This window comes from Rhipicephalus microplus, chromosome 5 (genome assembly GCF_043290135.1).
Source record: "Rhipicephalus microplus isolate Deutch F79 chromosome 5, USDA_Rmic, whole genome shotgun sequence".
Lineage (NCBI taxonomy): Eukaryota > Metazoa > Arthropoda > Arachnida > Ixodida > Ixodidae > Rhipicephalus > Rhipicephalus microplus.
The window spans coordinates 180,488,856-180,514,576 of NC_134704.1; the positions used below are offsets into that span (position 1 = coordinate 180,488,856).

General features: G+C 45.0%; 1 protein-coding gene across 3 annotated transcripts in view; it reads left to right on the forward strand.

Annotated features, from left to right (window-relative positions):
- Mitf (transcription factor Mitf) overlaps positions 1–25,721 on the forward strand; it is a 127,937-nt gene that overhangs the window by 1,928 nt on the left and 100,288 nt on the right. For 2 of the 3 annotated variants that reach the window (XM_037424866.2, XM_075896249.1), the window contains exons 2-3: positions 7,512–7,737; positions 15,880–16,083. In XM_037424866.2, the coding sequence (XP_037280763.1) occupies positions 7,512–7,737; positions 15,880–16,083 (430 nt within the window). The remainder of the gene's footprint in view (positions 1–7,511; positions 7,738–15,879; positions 16,084–25,721) is intronic. The other variant, XM_075896250.1, reaches the window with a different exon arrangement.

The following is a 25,721-nucleotide window of genomic DNA, read 5'->3' on the forward strand; positions in this document are numbered from 1 at the left end:
TGGCATAGGCAGAGTTCTCCATCAGATGGTGGGTATCATTGCAGTGCCTACCCCCCCCCCCCCCCCCCCCCAATAAGTCAAAGTATTGTCTTTTGACTTTGCACTCTCCGCTCCCCTTGGGTGTCTAGTGGGGTGCTTCCCCTTGTACGTCTGCCTATGCTTGCACCTCTGTCATGTAACACATGTAAGATCATTCTCAGCAAATGGGCTTCTTCGTGAGCTCACCTAATGATATCCACTTGCGAATTCTTTTCCGAAATTGTGCAAGGGTGACATGTAAAATCTGGATGACGGGAGCTCACTAAAGAAGCTTAGTAACGTAGGGTTTTGGGTGCGTTGGTACGTCGTCATGATGTTGCCTGAATTTATGGTTGCAATTTTCTGGAATAAACATTGATGCCAGTTAACTCTTATCCCGTCTTTATCTGTGCGTGTTTTTTCGTGCTCTAGAAAAGTACAATATCACTGAAAAATTTACAAAATTTGTAAATCACAGTTGAATGTACTGCATTCCTAAGTTAGTGTTTTTTTCTTGGCCTCAGAAAAGCATTTGACCTGGTAGACCATGTCATTTTACTTGAAAGATTAGGTTAAGATGATTTTCAAAAAAGGATTTTCAAAATACTATGTAGAATTTTTTCCAGAATTACTTTTAAGGGTCACCAGCAGATTGCCAATATCAGTAACATTGTCATAATTCTAATTCATACAAACAGCTGTGCCACAAGGTTCCGTATTAGGACCATTGCTATAGCTGCTACACATAATTGACTTGCCCCTAGTACTAATTGCCAATATGGTTATGGATGCTGATGACGCCAACAAAATTATTACTGTTAAAAATATTTCATCAGGCATATAACAAATGAATACTAAATGTGCCAAACTTGTCGATTGGTTTGCAGCTATCAAGATTATAAAAAAAAAAATACCGCTAAAAATCCAGCTCCACATGATATACTACTACACGCCAGTAATCGCTTCCTTAAACGTACACTCTCTTTTGCGTTCCTTAGTGCTGTCCTAGGTTTAAATTTGCAGTTTCAGCTAAACACAGTCTATTCGAAACTAGCTTTCATTTGTTACTTCTTGCTAGCTTGGAAATATTTTGATGTTTCATTTCTGCACATTTTGTATTTTACTTTGGTGAACTAACTAGAATTCTAGGGTTTGGCGTATAACTTTAATTTGAGCCAGTATGACAATTGCAAAAACAAGCTGTACGTTTGATAACTCTGTCATGTAACAATCAACAGAGCAGCGCACTGTTTGCTAGGCTGAAAGTCATGTCTTTTGACCTTGTGCAGGAAGTAAGATTAGCTGTATTTTATACACCTAATCATACTTAGTATTAACAGTACAACAATTTCTGAAGTTTTTCATTGGCGGCTATCTTTCCATGTGGTCATATGACAGCTGCCACCTTGAAATTTCTCATTGCTGTCAATGAGAAAGTTCAACAAATATTTTTTCCTTAAAGCAAAAATTTTAATAAGATTTGCCGTATAAAAAAGTGTTTATTTGACGATTTTGCAAAATTTCCCAAATGACGATTTTGCGAAATTTGTGATTTTTTCTCGGAAGGTTTAGCAGCTTTAGCGGTCTAAAAATATTTTTCTCAAAATATACCTTCTATGGAATAAGTATTCACTGCAGAGATATTCATACAAAGTGCAATATTGCCACAGAAGAAATTCAAACATAACACATTGTGGCTAAATTGTTGGCACATGCAGTTTAAAAATAGCACTAATATTACTGAGCTTCAAATTCCTTCCACAAGCACATTTACTCATCATGTAAACTAAATTTGGTATAGAAAGAAGGAGCGGTGCCTTTAAAATAAATTTTTCCACAAGCAACACCTGGAAGACATTCTGGGAAGTTCAGAAGGCAGCCACGTAGCTCAAAAATTTTTTCTCTGAAATATTCTAGCAGTTAACTGTTTTCAATGGAGTAAATCAACACGATTTTTTTTTTTTTTTCAAATGCATTAGCGATGGTCACAAAAATGGTTGGGATGTTTGGCATGGAATGACCCAATTCTGTGTGCCGACGGCATTGAGTGTTGCACACGCTAGGGGGTGATAGCATCACCGGACAGCTTCTTATTTTTGTAGCTCTCTCAAATTGAAACTGAGGCTAGTGGGTAGTGAGGAGCCTGTAATTAATTGTCTATTGTTCATGGCAACAAACACTGTGCCATGTTATGACTAACAGGCCCCCAGCAACACATTATAGCAAAAAAAAAAAAGCATGAAGCCATAATTCTTGTGTCAGTACCCCTTTAAAATGTATACCCTAAAAACCCGCGTTTAGCCCGGGGTTTTTTCTAAAATTTAGGGTGCGAAATTTCAGCCCCGTACTATATGCGGATCCCAAAAAAGTTTCGGCCCGAATTCAGTTTTGGTTTCGGCATTGGTTGGTGCTATCATCATTATCAGGTGTCTGCGCACTTCTACGTTAGGTGGCGTGGTAGCGTGAGCGGCGTTAGTCCTAGAGACCTACAAGCGTGCATCAGGCGAGCAACAGTGGCCATTGCAATCACTTGGCGCACATCACGACGGCCACGATTTTACGTGAATTTAAGTCATGTCGTGACCGCGCAGGCAGTACTCGGCTGCCTTTAAGGGAAAGTTATATCTGCTGCCGAATCCATCGGCAACTGTGCCGCGGAGCGGCAGTTCGGTGTGAATGAGCGGAGCATTCGCGGTTGGCGGAAGCAGAAGGAAGCCCTTTTTGCATGCTGCGGCAAGAGAAAAAGTTTCCGGGGACCGAAAAATGGAGCATTTCCAGACGTGGAACGAGAACTGATGGACTTTCTTCGGGAGCAACGAGCTGCCGTGCCGTGCCTTCAAGAAGTGCTCCATCTCAAACGCGCTTGATGGCACGGAGGATGAGGTGCTGTGGGAGGACATTTCGAACAAGGGAGATTCGGAAGACAGTGTGTCAGACAAAGACAACGACTAATCGTGCGCGCGCGTGCGTGCGCATGCAAGTGTGTAAATAAACGCATTTTTTCTGTTTTCCTCGAACAATATTCGCGTGAAAATGTTTTTTTTCGCGTTTGCTATCCCCGAGTTACACCTCGAACTATACGCGGGTCCGAACTATACGCGGGCTTTTACGGTATGTACCAACTAGCCCAATTTTCAGGGCATTAGCAGCATCATTAGCCTGCCCACTTTACTTTTTGTCACCCCCCTTACTTACTAGATTTCTCTGGGAACCCAGTCAGTTACCCTTAGTGACCAGCGGTTATCCTGCCTACGCACTACGTGCCTGGCCCATGTTCATTTCAACTATGATAGATTTAACACCAGTTTGTTCCCTGACTTACTCTGCTTTCTCCTTGTCTCTTAAGGTTACACCTATCATTTTTCTTTCCCTGACTCACTGCGTCGTCCTCAATTTTAAGTTGAACCCTCTTTGTAAGCCCCCAGTTACTGCTCCGCAAGCAAGCACCGGTAACGGATACTGGTCTACTATCATTAATAATTAAAGATACTTACCAAATGTGCGCCACCAAATTCGTACTCTTCTAGTTAGTGCTTCAATCTCGTGGTTTGGCTCTGCAGTTACTACCCGTCTTAAAGGGCCCCTGCAACACTTTTGAGCATGGTCAGAAAGCTCTGCCGATCGGTAGTAGAGGTTCCCAACAATACGCAAGCCAATTAATATAGCGCAGCACGCGGCCTGGAGTTCACAATAAATTATCAAAGCCAGCTTCAAATTGCTTTCTCTTCTCTCGACAAATCACGGAAGACGCTCAAAAATCACTCGTAAAAAGCCCATCTATCAGCCATTGACTGATTTGAACATGGCGCGCTCCTTCTTTGCAGAGATTGCCGCAAGAGGCCGTCACTTGTCCACGCGTGCTCGTGCAATCACACTAAGAAAGCCACGCATTTGAAGGAAAAAGAAAAAAAAAAGTGCTCAAGGTCACGAGGCTCACGTGACATCTTTTCTTTGCCCTTGCCATTCCTCCCTGCTTAGCTTCCAGCGCTTTAGTTGGGACGAGAGAAGAGAGAATGCAATTGCAGCTTGCAACAAATTTTTGTGACTCCACTCACACTGAATGAATTCTTAAAATTTCTGTAGCATTGAATTCGTGAAGCAATAAGCTCTTCCAGTGCATTTATTCTATGGTTACTTGAAAAAGTGTTTCAGGGCCCCTTCAAGTAGACACATTCTCTTAAAACTTCTAGCGTCTCTCTACCTATCTCAAAGTGCTGCTTTCTCCCGAGACTATTTCACATTACTTAGTTTTATGCATATTGATTTTCAGACCTATTCTTCTGCTTTTAGTGTACAGTTCAGCAATCACCAATTGCAATTTGCCTCCTGAGTTGCTCAGCAATGCAATGTCATCAACGAAGCACAAGTTACTATGGTGCTCTCCATTAACTCTTATCCCTAACTCTTCCGAATCTAGGGCCCTGAAATCCTCGTGTTAGGACGTGGTAAATGGCATTGGGGACATCGTATTCCTTTGTCTTACACTCTTCTTGATTAATATTCTGTCGCTCTCTTTATGGAGCACTATGGTGGCAGTTGATCCTCTGTAGTTTTCTTCGAGGATGTTTGTATATGTTTCGTCAAAGCTCTGATTCTGCAGTGTCTGGATGACTGCTGATATCTTTACTGAACCAAATGCCTTCTCATAATGTATGAAGGCTGTGTATTGTGGTTGGGTGTATTCTGAGCATTTCTCTTATCACCTGATTGATAGTATGAATGTAGGCTATCATTTAGTAGCCCATTAAAAATCCTGCTTGTTCCTTTGGTTAATTGAATTCTAATGTCTCACATTTCGAACACTTTGTGTACGAAATGTTTTGGGCAGGCACTGGAGAGGGGTGCGGAAATTGTTTTTGTAAACATCACGGTGCTGCACTCTGTGCACCAGCAACTGCATGGCACAGAGCACTGTGGTATTCACAAGATATGATCGCCTTGGCCTTCTCCATGAATCAGCTTGTTTGATAGGTGTAAGAAAGAGTCGGAGCCTGTTTGTTGGCACTTTAACCCTTTGAGGTTCAACGATGTATATGTAAGCCATTGCCTGTGTGTTTAAGATGTGCGTCTTTTCAAATGATTCTTTCTGGAGGTGTGCTGCCACATTGCAGAAATACATAGAATTATCTTCTAGCACCGATGAATCTCAGTTTCCTTTCTGCTAGTTTCAATTTCATCCTTGAGCTGCTCCTTACTTATTCCACCCACAAAGCTGATGGCCTTATGGTTTAGAATCTTTTATAAAGGTGACGGATTTGTTTCATGTAGTGCTCCCCATAACGCAATCTCGCCTGTTTCCATCCAGGTGCTGACTGACATAACATATGCCACTGTAGTTGCGTTTTCTCTTTTGGGGGCTCTCAAAATCTGTTTCCCTTTCTTTGGAAATAAAACAAATTATTGTTAGCAGTCTCAGACTCTTTTTGTTAGTGTCTGGTCACGTCCACAACTACAAAATGTGCGTCACCCGCATATTTGCTTGCACTGTTGAAGTGCACGCCGGTGATCTCAGCTGCAAAAGTCGATATTCCTCTGAATCCCTGCTTGTCTGGTCAATGAGAATCTGATTCAATTAAACGTCAGCCCACCATACAAGGAGTTACTTACAAGCTAATATTCAGATGTTGATGAACGACCGACCGATATCTCAAAGGCATGAGCGATGGGACAATGCTGACTGGATAACAAGTGGTTTTTCTCCCGCTGCATTTTCCTTTGACACCACTTCAAGCACTCATTTTTGTTTGTCTATGAATTACAAATGTTTATTGAGATGCATAATTTTTAAATAGTTCTGTGTCTCTTTTTATTCGTCTCGCTGTTACTCATGGCAAAACCATGCGCATGTAACCATACTAATAATTTTTTCATCACGTTTCTCTCACACAAAGATATTTTAGACAGCATTTGTCTGAAATAAATTATCCTGAAGAATTTAGTTGAACAGTAGACTACATGAACATAGGATTTATTTCGAAAGTAATATCGACCCTCAAAGAGTCATGAAACGCGGACACGATGTCACTTATTATTTCACAGATGGGTTGCTATCTTTGGTAGTATATAGGTAAAAGATCAACAGCCTAATAACAGTTGGCAACGGCCGCATGTCCTTTCTTCTGGTGGTCTTAGTAGACTCTCATTATTTTGGAGCTTCAAAGAATGCCAGGCCTGTGGAAAACATGCAGCACTGTCACTGCAAAAGCTAGAAGGGCACTCTTTTAGAGCTTTTTCTGAACACGTTTTGAGTAACTCCTGCAAACACACTTGCTGGGTGCCCACTACTCCATAAATAATCATACTTTTTGTGTAATAGGCTGGCATTCACTATGCTATCTACCATCATTCTTCAGAGAAGCGTGGTAGCCGCTACACACTTGCTAGGAATATTGTGCAATATTTTTATGTAGTGGCCTATGTTGAATAAGAATTATGCCTGAAGTGGGTATGAGCCACAGTTAATAGGTGAACAAGAACAAGCTTTTGTAATGGGTTGAATCATTGGATGACTCACTCTTTACGCTATTAGCATTGTGTGACGCGTTGTTCCTTTGATGCTCTAAAATGCTTTATTACTCATGCTAGCGCGATTCCTTTCCCGACATCAAGCCTGCTTAAGGCAAGTTTTGAAATGAGTTTTAAGCGCCAGTGTGACTCAGTGGTAAAATACTGGGCAGCGGACTCAGGTTCGAATCCCATTCTGTTTTCAGTGTTTTTATTTAGTACATTTTTTTTCTTATTTTTTGGATTATAAGTTATGGACACCGCTGGTGGCGAACGACTACGGCGCCGCACTTGACTTGTGTGCTCATCTCATGACAGCTTTCACTGTAAAAAGTCACATTTCTACAGCAAGGGCGAAGCAGTGAATGCATTAGTAAGAAATTGGAATATCAGACAAAGAAGAACAAGCAGCTCGATACTGGCAGCATGCTGTCAAAGCAAAAAAAAAAAAGACACTTGAAGAGAACGCACAGGTATAGACAGGACAAGTGGGAACTTAGAACTATCACAGTTTTTACTCCTTGGTGTTTGAGCAACAGGCTGCAAGTGGTAAATGATTTATATAAATAACTCGCTGTTATTACACCGGCACGTGCCTGGCACGTGGTTTAGATGTCTAACGGAACGCACCGTGGAGCGCTGGTTTAAATCTCCAGTCGTGTGCCTCAGGATTTGTTTTTAATTTAGTTTTCTCTGCACCTTTTTTATCTTTGCACACACACACACCAGGGACAATGCAGGAATAGCAATGAAAAAAATGTACTGAGAGCATCCATATAATTGCTGTCATGACGACCGTCTACATGCTTCGTGTACGTGTGAGCTGTGCAAAGTGAGCATAGACGTAGGACCAGCACAGACTTCTTGTATTGCGCAGAGCAAAAGGAGAGGCTTGCTGTGTTGAATGTTTGCTTCTCCAATGATGTAGCCAATAGTATGCATGTGCAAACTTAGAGCAGCAAGTTGTGACAGGATGTCCCCTTTTGCAGTGGCGATGGCCGCGGCAGTGGTGGGGCAGGGAGCATGATGCACTCGCGTCCTCCAGTGAGCCGCACCAATTTGAAGCAGCAACTGCAGCGTCACCAGGCAGAGCAGGAGGAGCGGCGTCTGCGCGAGCTGTTGGGGGCCCCTCGGCAACCCTCGTCGGCCATCTGCGTCCCCGGCATGCCTGACACCATCCCCGACAACATACAGGTGCCCACACAAGTGTTGCAGGTGTGTTGCTCATTGTGTCCGTAGCAGCTGCAATCTGTCCAAAAAAAATTCGGGCAGGTTCGCACTAGGGGTGCAAACCCTGAAGGAAGTGCGAGGCTGGGCAGCTGTTCTCTCTTTTTCTTTCCTTTCTTTATCTTTCTGGTTCTTCCTGTTTTTCCCTTCCCTATTCCTACTTTTCCTTTCCTATTCCTTCCCTCTTTCCTTCACTCTCTCGCTTGTTTCCTTTTTTTTATTTCTATACGTAGTTGTACCTGCATTACGCCAAGCTACCACAGCATTCGATGGCTGCATACAACTGAATACGACAGCCCGAGCCCCTTAAGTGCTGCTCTGCACTATAAATTGGCAGAATATGCGGGTCTCACATGTGCAATGTGAAAAGCATCGAGGAGATGATTAGCTCTGTCCCCATGGAGTATCACTTTGATTGTATAGACAACTGGTAAGGAACACTTTAAGAGTGTCAATATACGCAGTGTAAAAAAAAAAATCCTTCATATCCACAAAGTGAATAAGTGGGCAAAGCAGTGAAATCGTTCGGTGTTACCATAAATCACCCATGATGTTGATTACTCGCGCATGTAAATGAGTGACAAAGCAGTGTACAGTTATATACAATGTTTGTTGGTCACAAGTGGTATGTTGTATTGCATTGTGAATTTGCTTTGGCTTCATTATTACTGCTTTGTAGTATCGGGTCTAGCTTGGGAAGTTTGCAAAAATGGGGTCTGCGCACGTTTTCATGGTGGTTGTTTCCAGTCATACGGAACCCATATGCATGTCGAGAAGTCATATACTGCTCAAACTAGGCGCTGTCCGTGATCATCGTTGTCATTATCATCAACATTGTCATGGTGTATATTGTGTACTTTGCACGTGCTGAGCCATGATGGCAGAAAGGGAATGTGTGGTGTGGAACACGTTTGTTCTTTGTCATTAGCGTCATTATCAGCATTCAGCAGCTGACTACGGTGATGGACCATATGGAGCTTCACGCCTAAAAATTCTGGACAGACCACTACATATTATGATCATCCTGGATCTACTCTACGTCCACTGCGAGATGAAGGCTCCTCCCAATAATCTACAGTTTACCCTCTCTTCTGTGAGATGATTGCATTTTATTCCTCAGAACTGCTTGAATTTCTCCCTTCACTTCGTGCTCTACTGCTCTCAGGGGTATTTCGCGTCCTTTGGAACTCATTTCATTGGTCTTCATGAACACCGCTCGTCTTTTCATTGTATTACTTGGCCTATTCAGGTCAGTTTTTACAGCTTTCTTTTCAATTGGAATATTGCCTACCATGTTCCTTCTTCAATGTCCTGCTATCTCTTACAGCTTGACTGAGAAAAAGTATCAATAGGTTAAAGCCAATGTTTCAGTAAGTAGACATGAATGCAAGCACCTTAATCCATAAGTTGTCTTCGATGACACCTTATTCGGTGATACTTCTCATCACTTCAAGCTCTAGTCCTATGACTGTTTGAAAAAAGAGTGCCCTACCATCAGCTGAGTGAACCATCAATAACTCTTTCTGATAAGGAGCCAGCGTTTTCGTACAGTCGCAGATGCCATAGGCGCTATTTTGTTGCTCTATGGCACTGTGGTCGTTGGTAAGGGGGGGCTAACATACATAGATATTTTATCGGTTTTGTTATTTTGGTTTGCAATTTGGTGTTATCGTATGTGCAACGATACTGTTTCTTCTGCCAGTATATATTTCACAGCTTTCCGAATAAACTTTCAGTTGGTAGTAAGTGCTTTTCCCTGTCTATTCTGTCCGCGTCCAAGTAATGCGCTCTTATTTCAAACAGTCATGTATCACCAACTCGCCCAATCAACCATATTGACAAGTTATATGTCTAGTCCCATCTTATTTAGTGCCGTCTATGTCTTTCTTAATTTCTTTCTGGCTTCCTTTTCATCTGCTGCGCAGCAAAGCACCAACAAATCCCATCCTCATGGCTTTTCACTTGCTCAATGTCACTTGTGGCTGCTCTGCAGTTCCTCCTAGTACCTCACACTGCATGACATCACATGAGCACAAATCAGTGCAGCATTCCAGCATGGCCACTGTTGAAGAATTTGCTTGATTGGAAGACTGAATAATTCAGACCGTTATAATTCATACCCTCTTTTAAATCAAAGAAATTTAATGTTTTTATTTGGCCAGCTCTTTTTAAAGTATTGTATTGCTGCTCAATCAAAATCAATTTCATAGATTCGTTTAATTTATATTTTTTGCCGGCCCATGCCTGAAAATATCTTTGTCACTTTGAACTGAACAATTTTCTATCTCTCTAACAGTTGCAACTCAAGCTGATTGCCCGGGGCTGCTATGCAGTCAGACCTCTTAGATCACATGTGGCAAAAATGGCGTGTTGACTGAGGAAGAAATGAAGAAAAAAGAAATGGCTGTCTCTCCTGTCATTGAGGGTATACTAAAGCAGTAGATGAAAATGTTTACCGGCAAAGCAGACTTGTTCTAGATAGCCACACCCTTGATAACGGTATAGTACATGTTCTTAAAGGCATAAATCTCAGCCTTTGCTTGGCATATGTGGCCACAATGCGATACAGACCTGAAAGCTGACTTAGCTGAAATGAACCTGTTTTTAGCTGAACCTCATTGCAAGTCTTGTCTTGGCCAAGCACTGTTTGCGCAGCACGTTCATTCAGTGTTACATCATCAGAAGCGGTGGAAAACTTGCGAACACGAAGCTTACAAACGCACAAACAACCCTATCTGAGCGCCAAATAATGAGAGTCGAATGTACGGGGCCGTGTATCTGCACATGAAATTTTGCGATTGGCTACGATAGATAGAGCTTGAGTTTACTAGGAGTTCATCATCGTCCCTCTCAGCCGGTGTCAATCCACTGTAGGATGAAGGCCTCTATCAAAGATTTTTAGTTTAACCTATTCTGTGCAAGCTGATTCTATTTCATATTGTCACGGGGTCGTGACATGGCCGAAGACAGGAAACTTTGCATTGGAATATAACTATTTATTTGGGCGAACCTGTGCCCGGTGAACGGAAAGTCCGATTACAGTAGCAGTCTTGGACTGATAGCGGCGAACGGAGCGCCGGCCGTCGATTAACTACTGATAAGCGGCGAAGGGCGTTGGCATTTATACCCTTGCCGTCGAATGTTCTAGCGTTATCGTTGGCGGTAGCGTAGGTTCCAAAATAATCTGTACAGTTCGCAGAGTGGGTGTGATATTATCGAAATGATCTACTAAAGTCTACTAAAGTAAATCTACTAAACTAAATGATCTACTAAACTGCACGCGCGTTTTGCGCTGAGAATCGCGTAGTGTTTTGGGGCGATAACGAAACCTGAGAAATGGAACGGGTCATTGCCCCCTCTGAAAAAGACATCGTCCCGATGCTTTAACTAAAGATGAAGGTACAACAATAATGCAAGAAAGTACGATGAATAAATTACGATACAATAATAATACAAAAAAACGCTATTTCAGTTTGTTAACGTGCATGAAACGGCTTGAGGCGCGCGACATGGACGACTTCAGGTCGCGATAAGCATCGTTGAGAGTTCATGATGCCGTTGGGGACAACCTCGTAATCAAATGGGCCGAGACGTCGAACCACCCTGTACGGTCCGAAGTACCGTCGCGGAAGCTTTTCACTTAAACCACGTCAGCGTATCGGCGTCCACACCCAAACATGTTCACCGGGCTGGTATTCCACAAAGCGTCGTCGAAGATTGTAACGGCGGCTGTTGGTCCTCTGTTGATTCTTGATATGGAGTTGCGCCAGTTGTCGGGTTTCTTCGGCGCAAATGAAGGTACTCACTCACATCGAGGTTTTCTTCGTCGGTGACGTTGGGTAACATGGCATCGAGTGGCGTTGCCGGGCTCCTTCCGTAGACCAATTTGTATGGAGATATCTGCGTCGTCTCCTGCACCGCCGTGTTGTATGCGAAGGTCACGTACGGAAGAATGGCGTCCCACGTCTTGTGTTCGACATCGACGTACATTGACAGCATGTCGGCGATCATCTTGTTAAGCCGCTCAGTGAGGCCGTTGGTCTGTGGGTGGTACGCTGTCGACCGGCGGTGGTTTGTCTGGCTGTATGCGAAGATCGGTTGAGTTAAGTCGGCAGTAAATGCCGTTCCTCTGTCGGTGATAAGGACCTCCAGGGCACCGTGACGTAGGACGATATTTTCGACGAAGAACTTAGCTACCTCAGATGCACCGTCTTTGGGAAGGGCTTCTGTCTCGGCGTAGCGGGTGAGGTAGTCGGTAGCTACCACGATCCACTTGTTTCCGAAAGCCGACGTCGGGCACGGCCCCAGTAGGTCCATACCAATCTGCTGGAAGGGTCGGCAAGGTGGTTCAATCAGCTGCAGAAGTCTTGCTGGCCTTGTCGGCGGTGCCTTGCGTCGCTGACAGTCCCGGCATGTCCTCACATAACGAGTGACGTCGGTGGTAAGACGTGGCCAGAAGTACCTTTCTTGTATTCCCTACCATCGGATCGTCGTGCTGGGCCTGCAGAAGTTCTGGTCGCAGAGCTGAAGGCACCACAAAGAGGTACTTAGCTCAAAGCGGTGAAAAGTTTTTCTTTTGTAGAAGACCGTTTCGCAGGAAGAACGACGCAAGTGCGCGCAATACCTTCGGGACTTTGGCGGTCCTGCCTTCGAGGTATTCTATTAGGGCCTTAAGTTCCGGGTCTCCCCGCTGTCGTTCAGCGAAGTTGTCGGTAGTTATCGTTCCCAAGAAGTCCGACGTCCGCGATGGATTCCACGTGAGGCTGCACTGAAGGAAGTAATTTTCGCAGCTCTTCTTGCACGATCGCTCGGATTGTCTCACGCAAGTCAGTGATTCCAAGCGCTTGAATGTCGGCGTAGCTTGTAGACGAGAAGCTACGGTTATATTGCCGCGTGCGCATCTCGAGCGTCTTCTCTATCGTAGATGCTTTTGAAATGAATTAGGCGACCGTCTTTGGCAGGTTTCTGATCAGCCCGGCAAAGAGTTCCTGCTCCTGCAATACGAAAATTGCTTTTCGACGTCATCGAAAAATTCGGCAGACCCCAATCACGAAACATCGCATCATAACCGAAGAAAATGCCAGACCACTCCATCAGAGTCCGTACAGCGTTTCGACGCGAGAACGTGAGGCCATGAAGGGAGAAGTTGATGAAATGCTGCGGGGTGACATTATCCAGCCCTCCAAGAGTCCATGGGCATCCCCCGTGGTGTTACTGAAGAAAAAGGATGGAACCCTACGTTTCTGCGTCGATTATCGCCGCCTGAACAAAATCACAAGAAAGGACGTGTATCCTCTTCCACGAATAGACGACGTACTTGATCGGCTCCATAACGCCAAGTACTTTTCGTCAATGGACCTCAAGACTGGCTATTGGCAAATTGAAGTCGATGAAAGAGACTGACAGAAGACGGCGTTTATAACACCGGACGGCCTCTTCGAGTTTAAGGTGATGCCCTTCGGTCTTTGCTCTGCGCCTGCAACTTTTCAACGCGTTATGGATACAGTACTGGCAAGATTGAAGTGGCAGACTTGCCTTGAGTACTTGGACGATGTCGTCGTGTTTTTCTCGAGTTTCGACTAGCATTTTCGGCGCCTTGAAGCTGTACTTTAAGCCATCAAGACGTCCAGACTCGCACTGAAGCCAGAAAAGTGCAGATTTGCGTACGAGGAGCTCTTTTTTCTGGGGCACGTTATTAGCAAGTCTGGAGTTTGTCCCGATCCACGGAAAACAGCCGTCATCGCCGACTTCCCGCCGCCCACTGACAAGAAGGCGGTGCGCCGATTTGTGGGCCTGTGCGAGAGGTACTGGTATTGATACCCAGCACCTCCACCAGATGTTACGGGGTCGTGACATGGCGGAAGACAGGAGACTTTGCATTGGAATTTAACTGTTTATTTGGGCGAACCTGTGCCCGGTAAATGGAAAGGCCGATTACAGTAGCAGTCTTGGACTGATAGTGGCGAACAAAGCGTCGGCCGTCAATCAACTACTGACATGCAGCGAAGCGCGTTGGAATTTATACTCTTGCCGTCGAATGTTCTAGCGTTATCGCTGGCGGTGGCGCAGGTTACAGAATGATTTGTACGGTTCACAGAGTAGGCGTGATCTTATCGAAATGATCTACTACAGTCCGGAAGCTTCTCGAAAACTGCAAGCGCGGTATGCGCTGAGAATTGTGTAGTGTTTTGGGAGGATAACAAAACTTGGGAAATGGAATGTGGCAATATTTGTGAGCTTCCTAATTTCGTCATTTCATCGCCTTCCTCAACTGCATTTTTCATCCTTTGGTAATCATTCTGCTGCTCTTACTTTACACCGGTTGTCTGTTCTACGCATTGCATGACCAGCCCAGGTTCATTTTTCTCATATAATGTTAGCTAGGATATCTTACACTCCAGTCTGTTTTCTTACCCATGCCGCCATCGTCTGATCTTTCAATGCTATTTCCATCATTCTGTGTTCATTGTACACTATGTGATCTTCAGCTTTTGTTCTAGTTGTTTTCTTAATCTCTGTGTCTCAGCCCCATACGTCAGAACTGCCAGTATGCAGTGGTTGCTTGAATAATGGTGACAGATTTTCTGACAATATTTGGGAGTGCCTGTCAAATATGCTCCAACCCACTCGTATTTTTCGGTAAATTTTTTGTTGTGATTCAGTTTTAATGTAAATAATTATTGAATGATTACATGGGACGATCTTAGTTCACTTTCATTATTTTTAAGATGTGGAAGCAATATTTTTGTAACTTGTTTGGGCAGTAACTAGTGGGTGTTGTAATGGCGTTTCATGGAAACGGTTAAGGGGCGCAGACTGCATTTTTTTAAACTTTTCACACATTGCCGACATGTTCTTGTTTTGTCTGAATTCCTGGACAACAGCTCTGGCTTTTGACTCGAGTATAATTGAAGGTCACCGACAAAGAGAGCTTAAAGTGCCGTTTGAACAACTGAGACAGTTTGGTTTTTGTTCGTATTGGTGGAATGCTTCTTAGCTCACTTTCTTTCCAGTACACTGGTGTCATGAGGAAAAGCGTACAAAGATTGGGAAGGGGCCATGAGCTGTTGGGACACACTGCACATTTTGTTCTTTAATTAAATACGGGTGCATGTGCTCTCTGATAATGAGTACCACTCTGATAGCCAACATCTAAATGCTTTACTGGCCATCATGTGGAGCTGTCTATGACTTTAATGTGGTACTGAGAAACATTTAACATTATGACACTAGTTGGCCCGAGTCGTTATTTGTGAAAACTTCTGATAATTCAATCTTTTGGTAATTCAGGTGAAATCCTGTGGTCCAGTTGGTGTTCACACATTTGTCCACACAGGTCAACAATTGAACCTGTGTGAACAAATGATGGTCGGCTTTGAACCAGCATTGCTCCTGGTGCACTCACCCTTCACAACTCTAAAAATGCAGTAAAGTGTTGGATTGGGGACACAGTTTCCTGAGAAAGCCATGGACACTATTTCAGAGGAGGAGCAGCATCGAGCACATGGCAGTGATGTAAGTGCGGATGTTGCACAATGGCCTCGCAATGCAGCTCCGTACGTGCACTGCCCGATTGTTGGGTTGTATGCTCCTAGACAGGCTGCTGAGGGCTGTTGGCATAGCTCCAGAATGAACTAAGCTTGGGAGAGGGTCCTCTCATGGTAACACTTTCGAGTTTTTTGCCCAGCTGGTGGAGCTCAGGTTACATGCATGCCAGCAAGTCAATGTACCTAGTTACCTTTTGCATCTCGGAATCGGACTCCTGCAGCATTTCTGTAAATTGTGCAGTATTCCAATAGATGCTGGCCAGGACAGTGCCACATATCTTGCAAACAAACTCCCCATATAAGTCAAGATCACAAAATGTGATTCTTTGGCTTCACAATGCCAGAAAAGGGAACAGACATCTTTATTCTGACCTTTAAGTCACATATTTATGCAGTGTGGGTACTTGGCTTGATCCTACTCTGTTCTCTTGACGCATGACCTGCTTGTTTCTTTTTTTTTTTTTTTTTAACAGTTGCTCTCAATGTTACACCAAGCTGATATCATGGCTAAGCGTTTTTATGGTTTGCTTTGTAGTTTCTTATCCTGAACGATGAGTTGACAAGTGTCATGTTGATGATGCAGGTGCAGTCACGACTGGAGAACCCAACCCGCTACCATGTGGAACAGAGCAAGCGTCGCCAAGTGAAACAGTACCTGAGTGGCAGTCAACTGCTGTCACGACCACAGCTCCAGCACGTTGCTTCCTCCGCCCCTGGCGAAGCATTCAGCCCTGACAGCCCTGCTTCGCTGCCTCGTAGCGGTTCTGCAGCAACCAGCAACTCAGAGGTAACCATTTTAAGCTCCCAAGCGGTGAACTTACTGAGTAGTGCCATTTGCGAGTACAGGGGCTTCTTGTGGGCGGAAATTAATCCTAACGTTTACTTTGAGAGTTCCATGTTCCTAACACTAGCGGGGACCGGCGCTCAGTAGAAGCTGGTCAATTCGAATTTCACAGGGATGCCTGCACAGTTCAAGATTTAATGAAAGTAATTTATTAACGTATGAATATGCTGAAATTAGAGGTGACATTATAGTTTCGTCAACCAAAGGACCAAGCAGCATTTCATACAGGCTACTCGATAATAAAACATATTCATACTATCAATCAGGTAATAGAGAAATGCATGGAATACAACCAACTCCTATACATATAGCCTTCGTAGATTACAAAAAGGCATTTAAGTCAGTCTAGACACCAGCAGTAATGCAGGCACTACAGAATCAGGGAATCGACAAACCCTACATAAGTAAACTGGAAGAAATCGGCAGCGGATCCACAGCCACCAGTGCTCAATAAAGACAGTGGCAGAATACCAATAAAGGAGGGTGTAAGGCAGGGAAACAAGATCTCTTCAATGTCATGCACAGCATGTTTATAGCAGGTTTTCAGGGCCCTGGATTAGGAAAAGTTAGAGGTAAGAGTTTATGAAGACTATCTTAGTAACCTGTGATTCGCTGATGACATTGCCTTGATGAGTCACTCAGGGGACGGATTACAGCTCATGATTTCTAAGCTGGACACGGAAAGCAGAAAAGTAGGCCTGAAAATTAATATGCCTAAAACTAAAGTAATGTGCAATACAGTCACCGACCGATTTTTCGGACCTGGCGGGGACCGAAAAAAAGTACGAAAAATCGAACAGTCCGAAAAATTCGTTTTCGCCAAAAATCTGAAGTTTATTGCATCAGGCAGGTTTAAAAAAGTTCTTGATGCTGCCTTGCCTCAAACTACGCTTGGAGGCAATTTGGTTTGCCCGTATTTGCGCCAAGGTGACATCGTCGCCGTAAACGCTCGACAAAATTGTCACCGCGTTGGCGATCTCCGCCGCCGACGGCTGCGGGCGGTCGTCGTTGTCGTCATCCGAGCCGCTCTCCGGCTCGGATGACGACAACGTCCACTCTCTATTAGCTTGATTATGGCAGCTTTCTTCTCCATCGTCAGGGTCGTATACTTCCCACGCTTCTTCACATCACCTGGCTCCTGCGATGGCACAGATGGCGGAGCCATGGCACCGAGAACACAAAATTCGATGCCGCAGATAGCCGCTGCGAAGCACACAACGTCTCGACGCTACGCGACAAAGCACGTGCAGAATGTCGACTGAAAAAAGCTGCAACGACAATAAAAGAATCCTTCTTTCGCCTCCTCCCCGTGCGATGTGATGACGATAGTGCTGACCGAAGACAAAAAAACGGCATCCATCACTGCGTCTTTTAAAAAGCAAACACGGCCTCCGAAACTTAAAATATGGCGTGCGCATTCCAATCTCGGAGGCAGGAAAGGCATCTGAAGACCAAGCTTAGCCAAGCCGACGGAAAATCCAACATGGCGGCGTTCATAATGGCTTGGGGCATGGCACAAAACGAGCGATTTAGTCCGAAAAATCGAACTTTCGGGGACAAATTCGCCCGAAAAATCGGTCGAAACAATGCATTAGCTCTATGGGATCCCTGACGGTGCATTCATGAAGTCCGGAATATCCAACAAGTCCGAATTTTTGGAGTCCGGAAAATCGGTCGGCGACTGTATTCTCGGTAGAAAACAGTGCTTTGCAATAGGTGGAGAGATGCTGGAAGTTGTTAGGGAATGTGTCTACTGGAAGTTGTAGAGAAATGTGTCTACTTAGGACAGGTAGTAACCGCGTAGCGAAACCATGAAAGTGAAATAACTAGAAGAATACGTATGGGGTGGATCATATTCGGCAAGCATTCTCGAATCATGAATGATAATCTACCACCGTCACGTTTTATTTAAGAAGCAAATTCATAATGTGTTTTCTGTGATTGTTTTTCAAAAAGTGATCATGATGTCTACCTGGGTTGTTTGGTAATGGAAATTCCAGCGACAGACACTGAACAAAGCACAGCTGCTGTCAAGCTGTTTCCACACAATCAAATAAAGAAAAAAAGCTTTTTTTCAATATGGCAGTCAGAATTTATACAATTTTTGTTGTTTTGTCTTATCTTGTGGATGAGATACTCTATGGGAAAAGGCTGTGGTAGTACAGTAGACTCCTTTTAAGACAAACTCCAAGGGACCACAATCATTTGTTCGTCTTATCAGAAGTGCCCCCAAAAACGAAATGCTAACATGCCAAGTGCGCCTAAATGTGTCGCTTGAAAACACTGAATGAAGTATACTTACAACAGTGAGCAAAGGAACAAGAAAAACCGTTTATTTGGCTCAGCTTCATAAAAACTCTGCTTTCAAGTACAGTATTTAGACCACTCTAACGATTGCTGAATTTAGAGAATTCATAGTTAATATGCTAATGAATAAATTGCTACCACATTAGCAAATAACATTGGAGCCTGACCCTATTTTGATAATTGCAAAAAGATAAAAAGGTAAAGATAAGCACAATTTTTCCTTTAAAGAATGGAAAGCTTATTCATTTGGCTGTTCAGCTTCTGAGAGGCTGTTTTACTGGCTCTGCTATCACTTTTCGATACATCTCCATTGCGTACCGTTACCTTGTTAAAGTCAATACAGTCGAGCCCGCTTATAACGAACCTGAGTGTTATGTGGCATCCGTTCGCTGTATCCCGAAGTTTGTAGTAAATGAAACACAGCTTTTAAAAAAGTTGCAAGTGAAAACACAAACTTTTTTTTTGCCCCAGAAAGTCTGTGATGCGCGTGTTTCAAACAGCAAAAGTGATATGGGCAGTCTCGAGTTCATTTAAAACAGCAGGGTGCTCGTTCGCCGAGGCCCGTGGCATAAGCTGCATGAGGCGCTGACTCCAAAGTTTAGTCGTTCTCGCAATCCGATTCCTCCAAATCGCTCGCCCCACGTACTTCATTCACAATGCCCCAATCCGTGCACGGTTCCGCAGTGTCGGGATCATCATCGGCCATAATTAAACCATCGCAACAGATGTCCCACCCGCTCTCCCAGGTTGGAGTCGACGACGCGCTGCCACAAATCGCCGCCGCATTCCGGAAGCTGCAGACTCAGCATGAAGCCCGACGTCGACGAAGTCGGCCTCGCGAAAACAGTTTCACGCGCATGTAGCCGTCACCGCCACCCACGAAATATTCACCATCTCCACAGTTGAATACCGGGACGCCTGAAGCAGCAAGTTGGCTGCCAGGTGGTCAACAGCTATGAGCAAACGCTCCGCAACGCGGCACCTAATGCACGGATTACGTTCAAACCAAGCGATCACACTTTTGACGTTTTGTTGAGCGACAGGAAAAAGCGTGCTAGTCCTCCCGCCGGCCATCATGACCACGCATGCACACCAAGAGCGAGCAAGATGTGCACACGCGACACACATTCCAGGACGCGTGTAACATCTCAGAGCCCGTTTCCAGTCAGAAAACGAAACTAATTCGAGCCAGCGTGGGGGGTGTCGTGGAGCGGTGGAGAGGGGCGAAGGGGTTTTGATCAAGAGAGGAGAGCAGACTGGCAAAAGAAGGGCAAGGAGTTGGGATAAAGAGAGTGGAGGATGCGGTGGGAGGGCGACCTTGAAAACCAAAACACATGGGAAGGAGGCAGGTTGGGTAGCTTGCTTGAAAGGTCCGTGAAACTCGCACATAAAAAAACTTGGAAAAAGTGCCTGCGCGCGCAGAAGTCATAGCATGGCCGCCTGGATGGCCGCATGGCCGCCTGGAGCATGCCCGCCCACGGCGGTGTTCAAAGAATCGGCGGCCGTGGTCAAAAAATCGTTTTGTTGCGCCGGCATGTCTGCGTGGCCTCACAAACTTTGATATCTCACGATTCGTTCCGCATAAAAGAACAGCCATTTTCGCGATTCTGCACGCGCGCGGAAGGCATGCTGAGTCGAGAGGAGTTAGTGAGCGAGAACAAGTCCTAAACACGAAACGAATCTCAAATTATCGGAGTTGGTGGGGTAGCGTACGCACGTGGGCTAGACACAGACTATCGGATACAGTCAGTGGCCGACGTTGTTGGCAAATGGTCTGGTCACTCCAGCCCGGTGACACCAACGACAGTACAAAACAGGGTAGATGGCCGACCGGTCTTCGAAAGATCGGTGGCAGTGTGAAAACACGGGCCTCGTCTGGCAATGCGGGGTGCTCAGAGTAGCGGGGGGACAAAGGACGAAGGGGTGCGGAACAAAAAGGAACAAAAAGCAGTCGAGGCATGGAGGAAGGAAACAGTTGTTCTTTTCAAGTGAAAGTTCACTTTAAGTGGGGCCATTATATGTGGGCTCGACTGTATACGCCTAGTTGCTTATGAAAGTAGGCATGTTTTTTCTTTGAGGTTTGGATATTTTCATGACTTTCAGCCCGCATTAACTTTTCCTGAACGACATGCGGATAATATATACATTTACACTACTCTCGATCACAAGCCTTGGACACACAAAAAGACACGACACAGCTATATTTAGTGGGCAGAATGACCTTCAGTTGCCGTGGACTTTCATAATGAAAACGGCGATTCACAATTTGGTACATTCCTCTGGGAATAGCAGAGGAGCTATGCCAAACAATGCAAGCTGACCACAGCATATGCTCAGGGGCCATTGTGAGATGGTGATCACAGTGCATGTGATTCCTCTGATGGGAATGCTAGTGCTGCATTTGTGGATTCAGTTCCATGGGATTATAATGCACCAACAGTCTTCGTTCCCGTTTTCACTGCCACTCTATTTTTTCGCCCCCCCCCCCCCCCCCTCCCTTACATTTTATCCTCTAGACAAGCTCTTGTGTTCTTCTGTTCTCCACTGTACTCTAGTTGGAGAACTGATGAACACAAGGGGAATTCGAAAGGACGAACGTTTTTGTTGTTTTCTTTGCTCATAAATCCAGCGCTTTCTCGACCTACAGGCTAGGAGTAAGGAAAACACCAGCTTTATGCGCTGACTTTTCTTTTCCACTTATCTCGCTTTCTTCCTCCACGTCGCTATTCGCTTTCGATTTGCTTTGAGTCTGCACCAGGAAGTTTCTTTTTTTTTTTCATTTTTATTCTTCTTGTTCACCTAGATGCCTCATCAAGACTATAATGTTCGTTGCGCAGAATCCCCGTCATCATCGGTCGCTGCAACAGTTCGTCTTAACAGTGGTATGCATTATGCAGATTTTTTTTGCATTGAGTCTGTGGGAAACCGAACACTCCCGTGTTGTTCATTTTAAGCAAAAATGGCACTTGGGAACATGGACGATTACTTCAGTGCATACCATATTTACTCGCATAATTTATGCACCTTTTCTCGCGATATTGGAGTTCGAAAAGGGAGTGCACAAGTTACGCAGCGATTTTGAGAATGCATCTAAGATAATGTGTTATTTGCCGGACACGCTTTAGCACCGCCCTCTTGAACTGACAACACTACAGTTTTGTATCCGTTTCAAATAAATAGACTACCAACAAAGCAATCTGCCAAAGGGGGTGGCACCCATGAGCTGAAAACTAGCGAACACAGTATGTACATTAAAAGAAATAATTTTAAGAAGCGTGATAGTCTTTCATAGTCTTTCATGCTGATGCGGCGCGTCGAGGGGCAGCGTCGCAGCAGCTATCGCCACCTGCACAGCCCGCACACAGCTAGCTGTCGCTTGTGGCAACTGCCCCCCCTCCCGGGGTGGCAGTAGTGAAGTCTGCTGCACCCAAACAGCACCAAAGTTTGGTTACCCCAGGGTTGCTGGCTAAAAGCCAGCCATCGATGGCAGCCTGCACTACGCACAGCGAAAGTGCAGGGTTGTCCAAAATTCCTGCGGGGGCTGCAGTCCAGACTGCCCCAGCCATTCCAGCCCCTGCTAGTGCTGGAAACAGCCGGCAGAGTCTGGACTCTAAGAAAGCGCCATCGGCCCCCAATCCGAAGGGCGCAAAAGTCTCGTCTTCTGAGGCGAGACTTTCACAAACATTGTCTCAGCGCGTGTCTTGTACCTCAGTAGAGGCAATGGACTCTTTAGGTATTTCAACAGCGCATCAAGCGCCTAAGGAACGGCGAGGCCTTGTCGACCGCTCCTAAAAGGACAAGTTGTGCGTTATGGGGCCTGGAAAGAGCCCCAAGTGAATGCCTTTCTTTTGCACATACAGCACTAGTTTGTTTTCAATATGAGTGCTAAAATTATGCAATGGAACATCAGAAGCCTTTTTAGGAACCTTGATGACGACGTCCAAGAGCTTCTTCACAAACACACACCGAAAGTGCTGTGTGTACAGGAAACTCACTTAAAACCAACACACACTAACTCTCTCCGACAATATGTCATCTTCCGCAAAGACCGCCAAGATGTTCTCGCATCCTCTGGCGACGTTGCTATCATAATAGACAAAACCGTACCTTGTCAAGCTCTGCAGCTGCAAACGCCCCTGGAGGCAGTGGCTGTCCCAGCCATCCTCTTCGACAAGCTCATAACCATTTGTTCACTTTACATACCCCCCCACAGCCAGTTAAAAAAACATGAATTTCAGTCATATTTTGATGAGTTGCCAGCAGCCATCCCTTGTCCTTGGCGATTTCAATGCTCACAGCGGCCTGTGGGGAGATCCTCGCTCTGATGCTCAAGGCCGTATGATTGAGCAGTTTCTGTTGTCTGCTGGTGCATGTCTGCTCAATAAGAAGGAGCCAACATTTTTTAGCCTTGTTAGCAAAAGTTATTTATTAATAGATCTCAGCATTGTTTCAGCCACCCTTTTACCCTATTTTAACAGAGACGTTATAAAAGACCCTTACAGTAGCAACCACTTCCCCATACTCTTATGTACAACAATAGAAAATTAATCTCCCCTGTTTGCTCCCAAGTGGAAAATTGAAGCAGCAGATTGGGAGCAGTTTAGAATAACGAGTATCTTGTGGGATGAAATGCTATTTTTAGAAATTGATGCTGATGTTCAGTTTTTTACCGCTTTTATTATTGACGCTGCTTCGAAATGTATTCCTCAGTCAAGTGGTATTTCTGCGAAACGTCGTGTGCTGTGGTGGAATGAGGATTGTCGGAAAGCTCAGAAAAAACATAAAACAAAGCATGGGGACTACTGCGTGACTCTCCCATTGGTGAGAATCTTATCAACTTTAAACAGATTAAGTCCCAAGGTCGACGAATACGCCGACAGGCAAGAAGGGACAGCTGACGCAATTTTTTATTTGGCATTAATTCTTATACAAATGAGGCCTGGAACAAGGTAAATAGGATACGAGGCCAAACAGCACACTCTGTTCCTTTAGTAAACACTTGTGGCAACAGCCTGGAAGATCCAACAAACTTTCTGGGTGCACATTTTCAACGTATTTCCATCTGTGCACACTACTTCGATGCGTTTCAACGTCACAAAGCAACTGTAGACAACAAGAAGTTAGATAGAAAATGCACCAAAAATGAGGCATTCAACTATTCATTCAACCTGGCTGAGGTGCAAGGAGCACTATACTGCTGCAATGAATCTGCACCAGGTTTGACCGTGTTATGTACCAAATGCTGAAGAACTTGCCACATGACCCACAGAACACCCTCCTCCATCTTTATAACGCTGTATGGACATCCGCCGAGATTCCGTCTGCGTGGAAAGAGGCCATTATAATCCCAATCTTGAAACCGGGAAAGGATCCATCTAGTGTATCTAGTTACAGAACCATCGCACTAACAAGTTGCCTATGTAAAGTCTTGGAAAAAATTATAAGCTGCTGTTTAATACATTTCCTCGAAAAAAAAACAACAATTTAGTGGACCTGAACCAGTGCAGATTTTGAGAAGGCCGATCCACAACCGACCATCTAATTCGCATAGAGTCACAGATTCGCGATGCATTTGTCCACAGACAATTTTTCTTCTCGGTATTCCTAGATATGGAAAAAGCTTATGACACCATGCGGCGGTTCGGAATACTTAAGAGACCTGTCGCACTTAGGCATACGAGGTCGGATGTTAAATGTAATAGAAATTTATCTGATCACAGGATCTGGGTTCGGGTGGGAAATGCCGTGTCACGATCATTTATACAGGAAACCAGGGTACTACAAGGTGGCGTACCGTATTTACTCGATTCTACCGCGCCCTCGATTGTAACGCGCACCCGATTTCCACCGCGGAAAAAAAAAAAAACGTAAAACATCGATTGCAACGCGCACCCACTTTTCTCGCTGGCCCGCACGATCACACCACTCGAAAAAACGACTCCTTTCGGGAGCGTCTTCCATTTAAATATGAGGTACGGGCGAAGCTTGTGCCCATCTGACGTGTAACAGAGCATTGCCGTCACTGTAGTTTTACCATGGACCGATGTCAGCTCGCGAACTTGCTTCGCCCCCTTCTTCTCGACGGTTGTGGTGCCAGGCATGTCGAAGTAAAGAGGCGTCTGATCGGCATTCCCGATTTGCCCAAGCAGGTAGCCGTTGTTGCGCCGCAAGTTTAGGACGAACCTCTGAAAACTGTGAAGCTTTTCATCGTACTCCTCCGGAAAATTTTCACATATGCCCGTTCGCCTTCGGAGGGAAAAGTCTTTCCTCTTCATAAAGTTAGTTAGCCTGCACCTGCTCGCTTTAAACTGGCCCATTAGCCCTTTTTCTAAGGCTAACTGCATGGCCCGCACTTGGAGCAGCTCTGTCGTCAAGGGCCGCTGTGCCGCTCACTGCTCAATCTCATACTCGCCGAGCAGCTCTTCAATTTGCGGAAACCGACCCTGCTGTGGTCCACTTTGAAGCCTTTACGTGAATCTTTGCTGCCGACAATATTCTGCTTTTGTTTCCGCCAGTCCCGCACGCACATTTCGGGAACTCCGAACGACTGCGATGCGGCCCGATTTCCGTCCGTTTCGGCGCACGCGATGACTTTTCTTTTAAAAGCGGCATCGTGGTGCACTCGAGTTTTTGGAGTCGGTCCTTCCACGCCGTCGATGCTAATGCACTACTAGATGACGAACTCCTCAGCACACGTACGAAGTGCCGCACAGGGGAAACACAGGCAGAAATGGCCGACGCGCCATGCCGACGCACGTAGGGGGCGGCCATTTTGGATTTGCCGATGGCAATAAATTGACCGTAATTTTTTTGTTCGTACTCGATTCTAACGCGCGTGCGATTTATGAGCTCGCTTAACCGGATAAAAGGTGCGCGTTAGATTCGAGTAATTACGGTACTTAGCTGCACACTTTTCATCATTACTCGCTGCACCTTTGCATCCCACGAAGTATGTTCTACAGTCGAACGCCGCTACAATGAAACTAAAGGGGCACGGAAAAAATTTCGTTGTAGAGAAATCGAAAAATTATAGCCGATCTGAACTAGCAAAACAAAGGAACATTTATTCTCAAAATTGAAAAAGTGTCCGCTGCTTTTTATTCTATCCCAGCAGCGTCACGATGCGATTCTCACCTATGCATAGCGAGGCCCTGGTGAAAAGCCTGCTGAAACAATGACTACAACCGCTTTCGTGAACGTACCAAACAGTTACATAATACGTTAACACCAGCAGCTGTCTCCCGTTAAAACGCTGAGACGGCAGCAGGGTACTG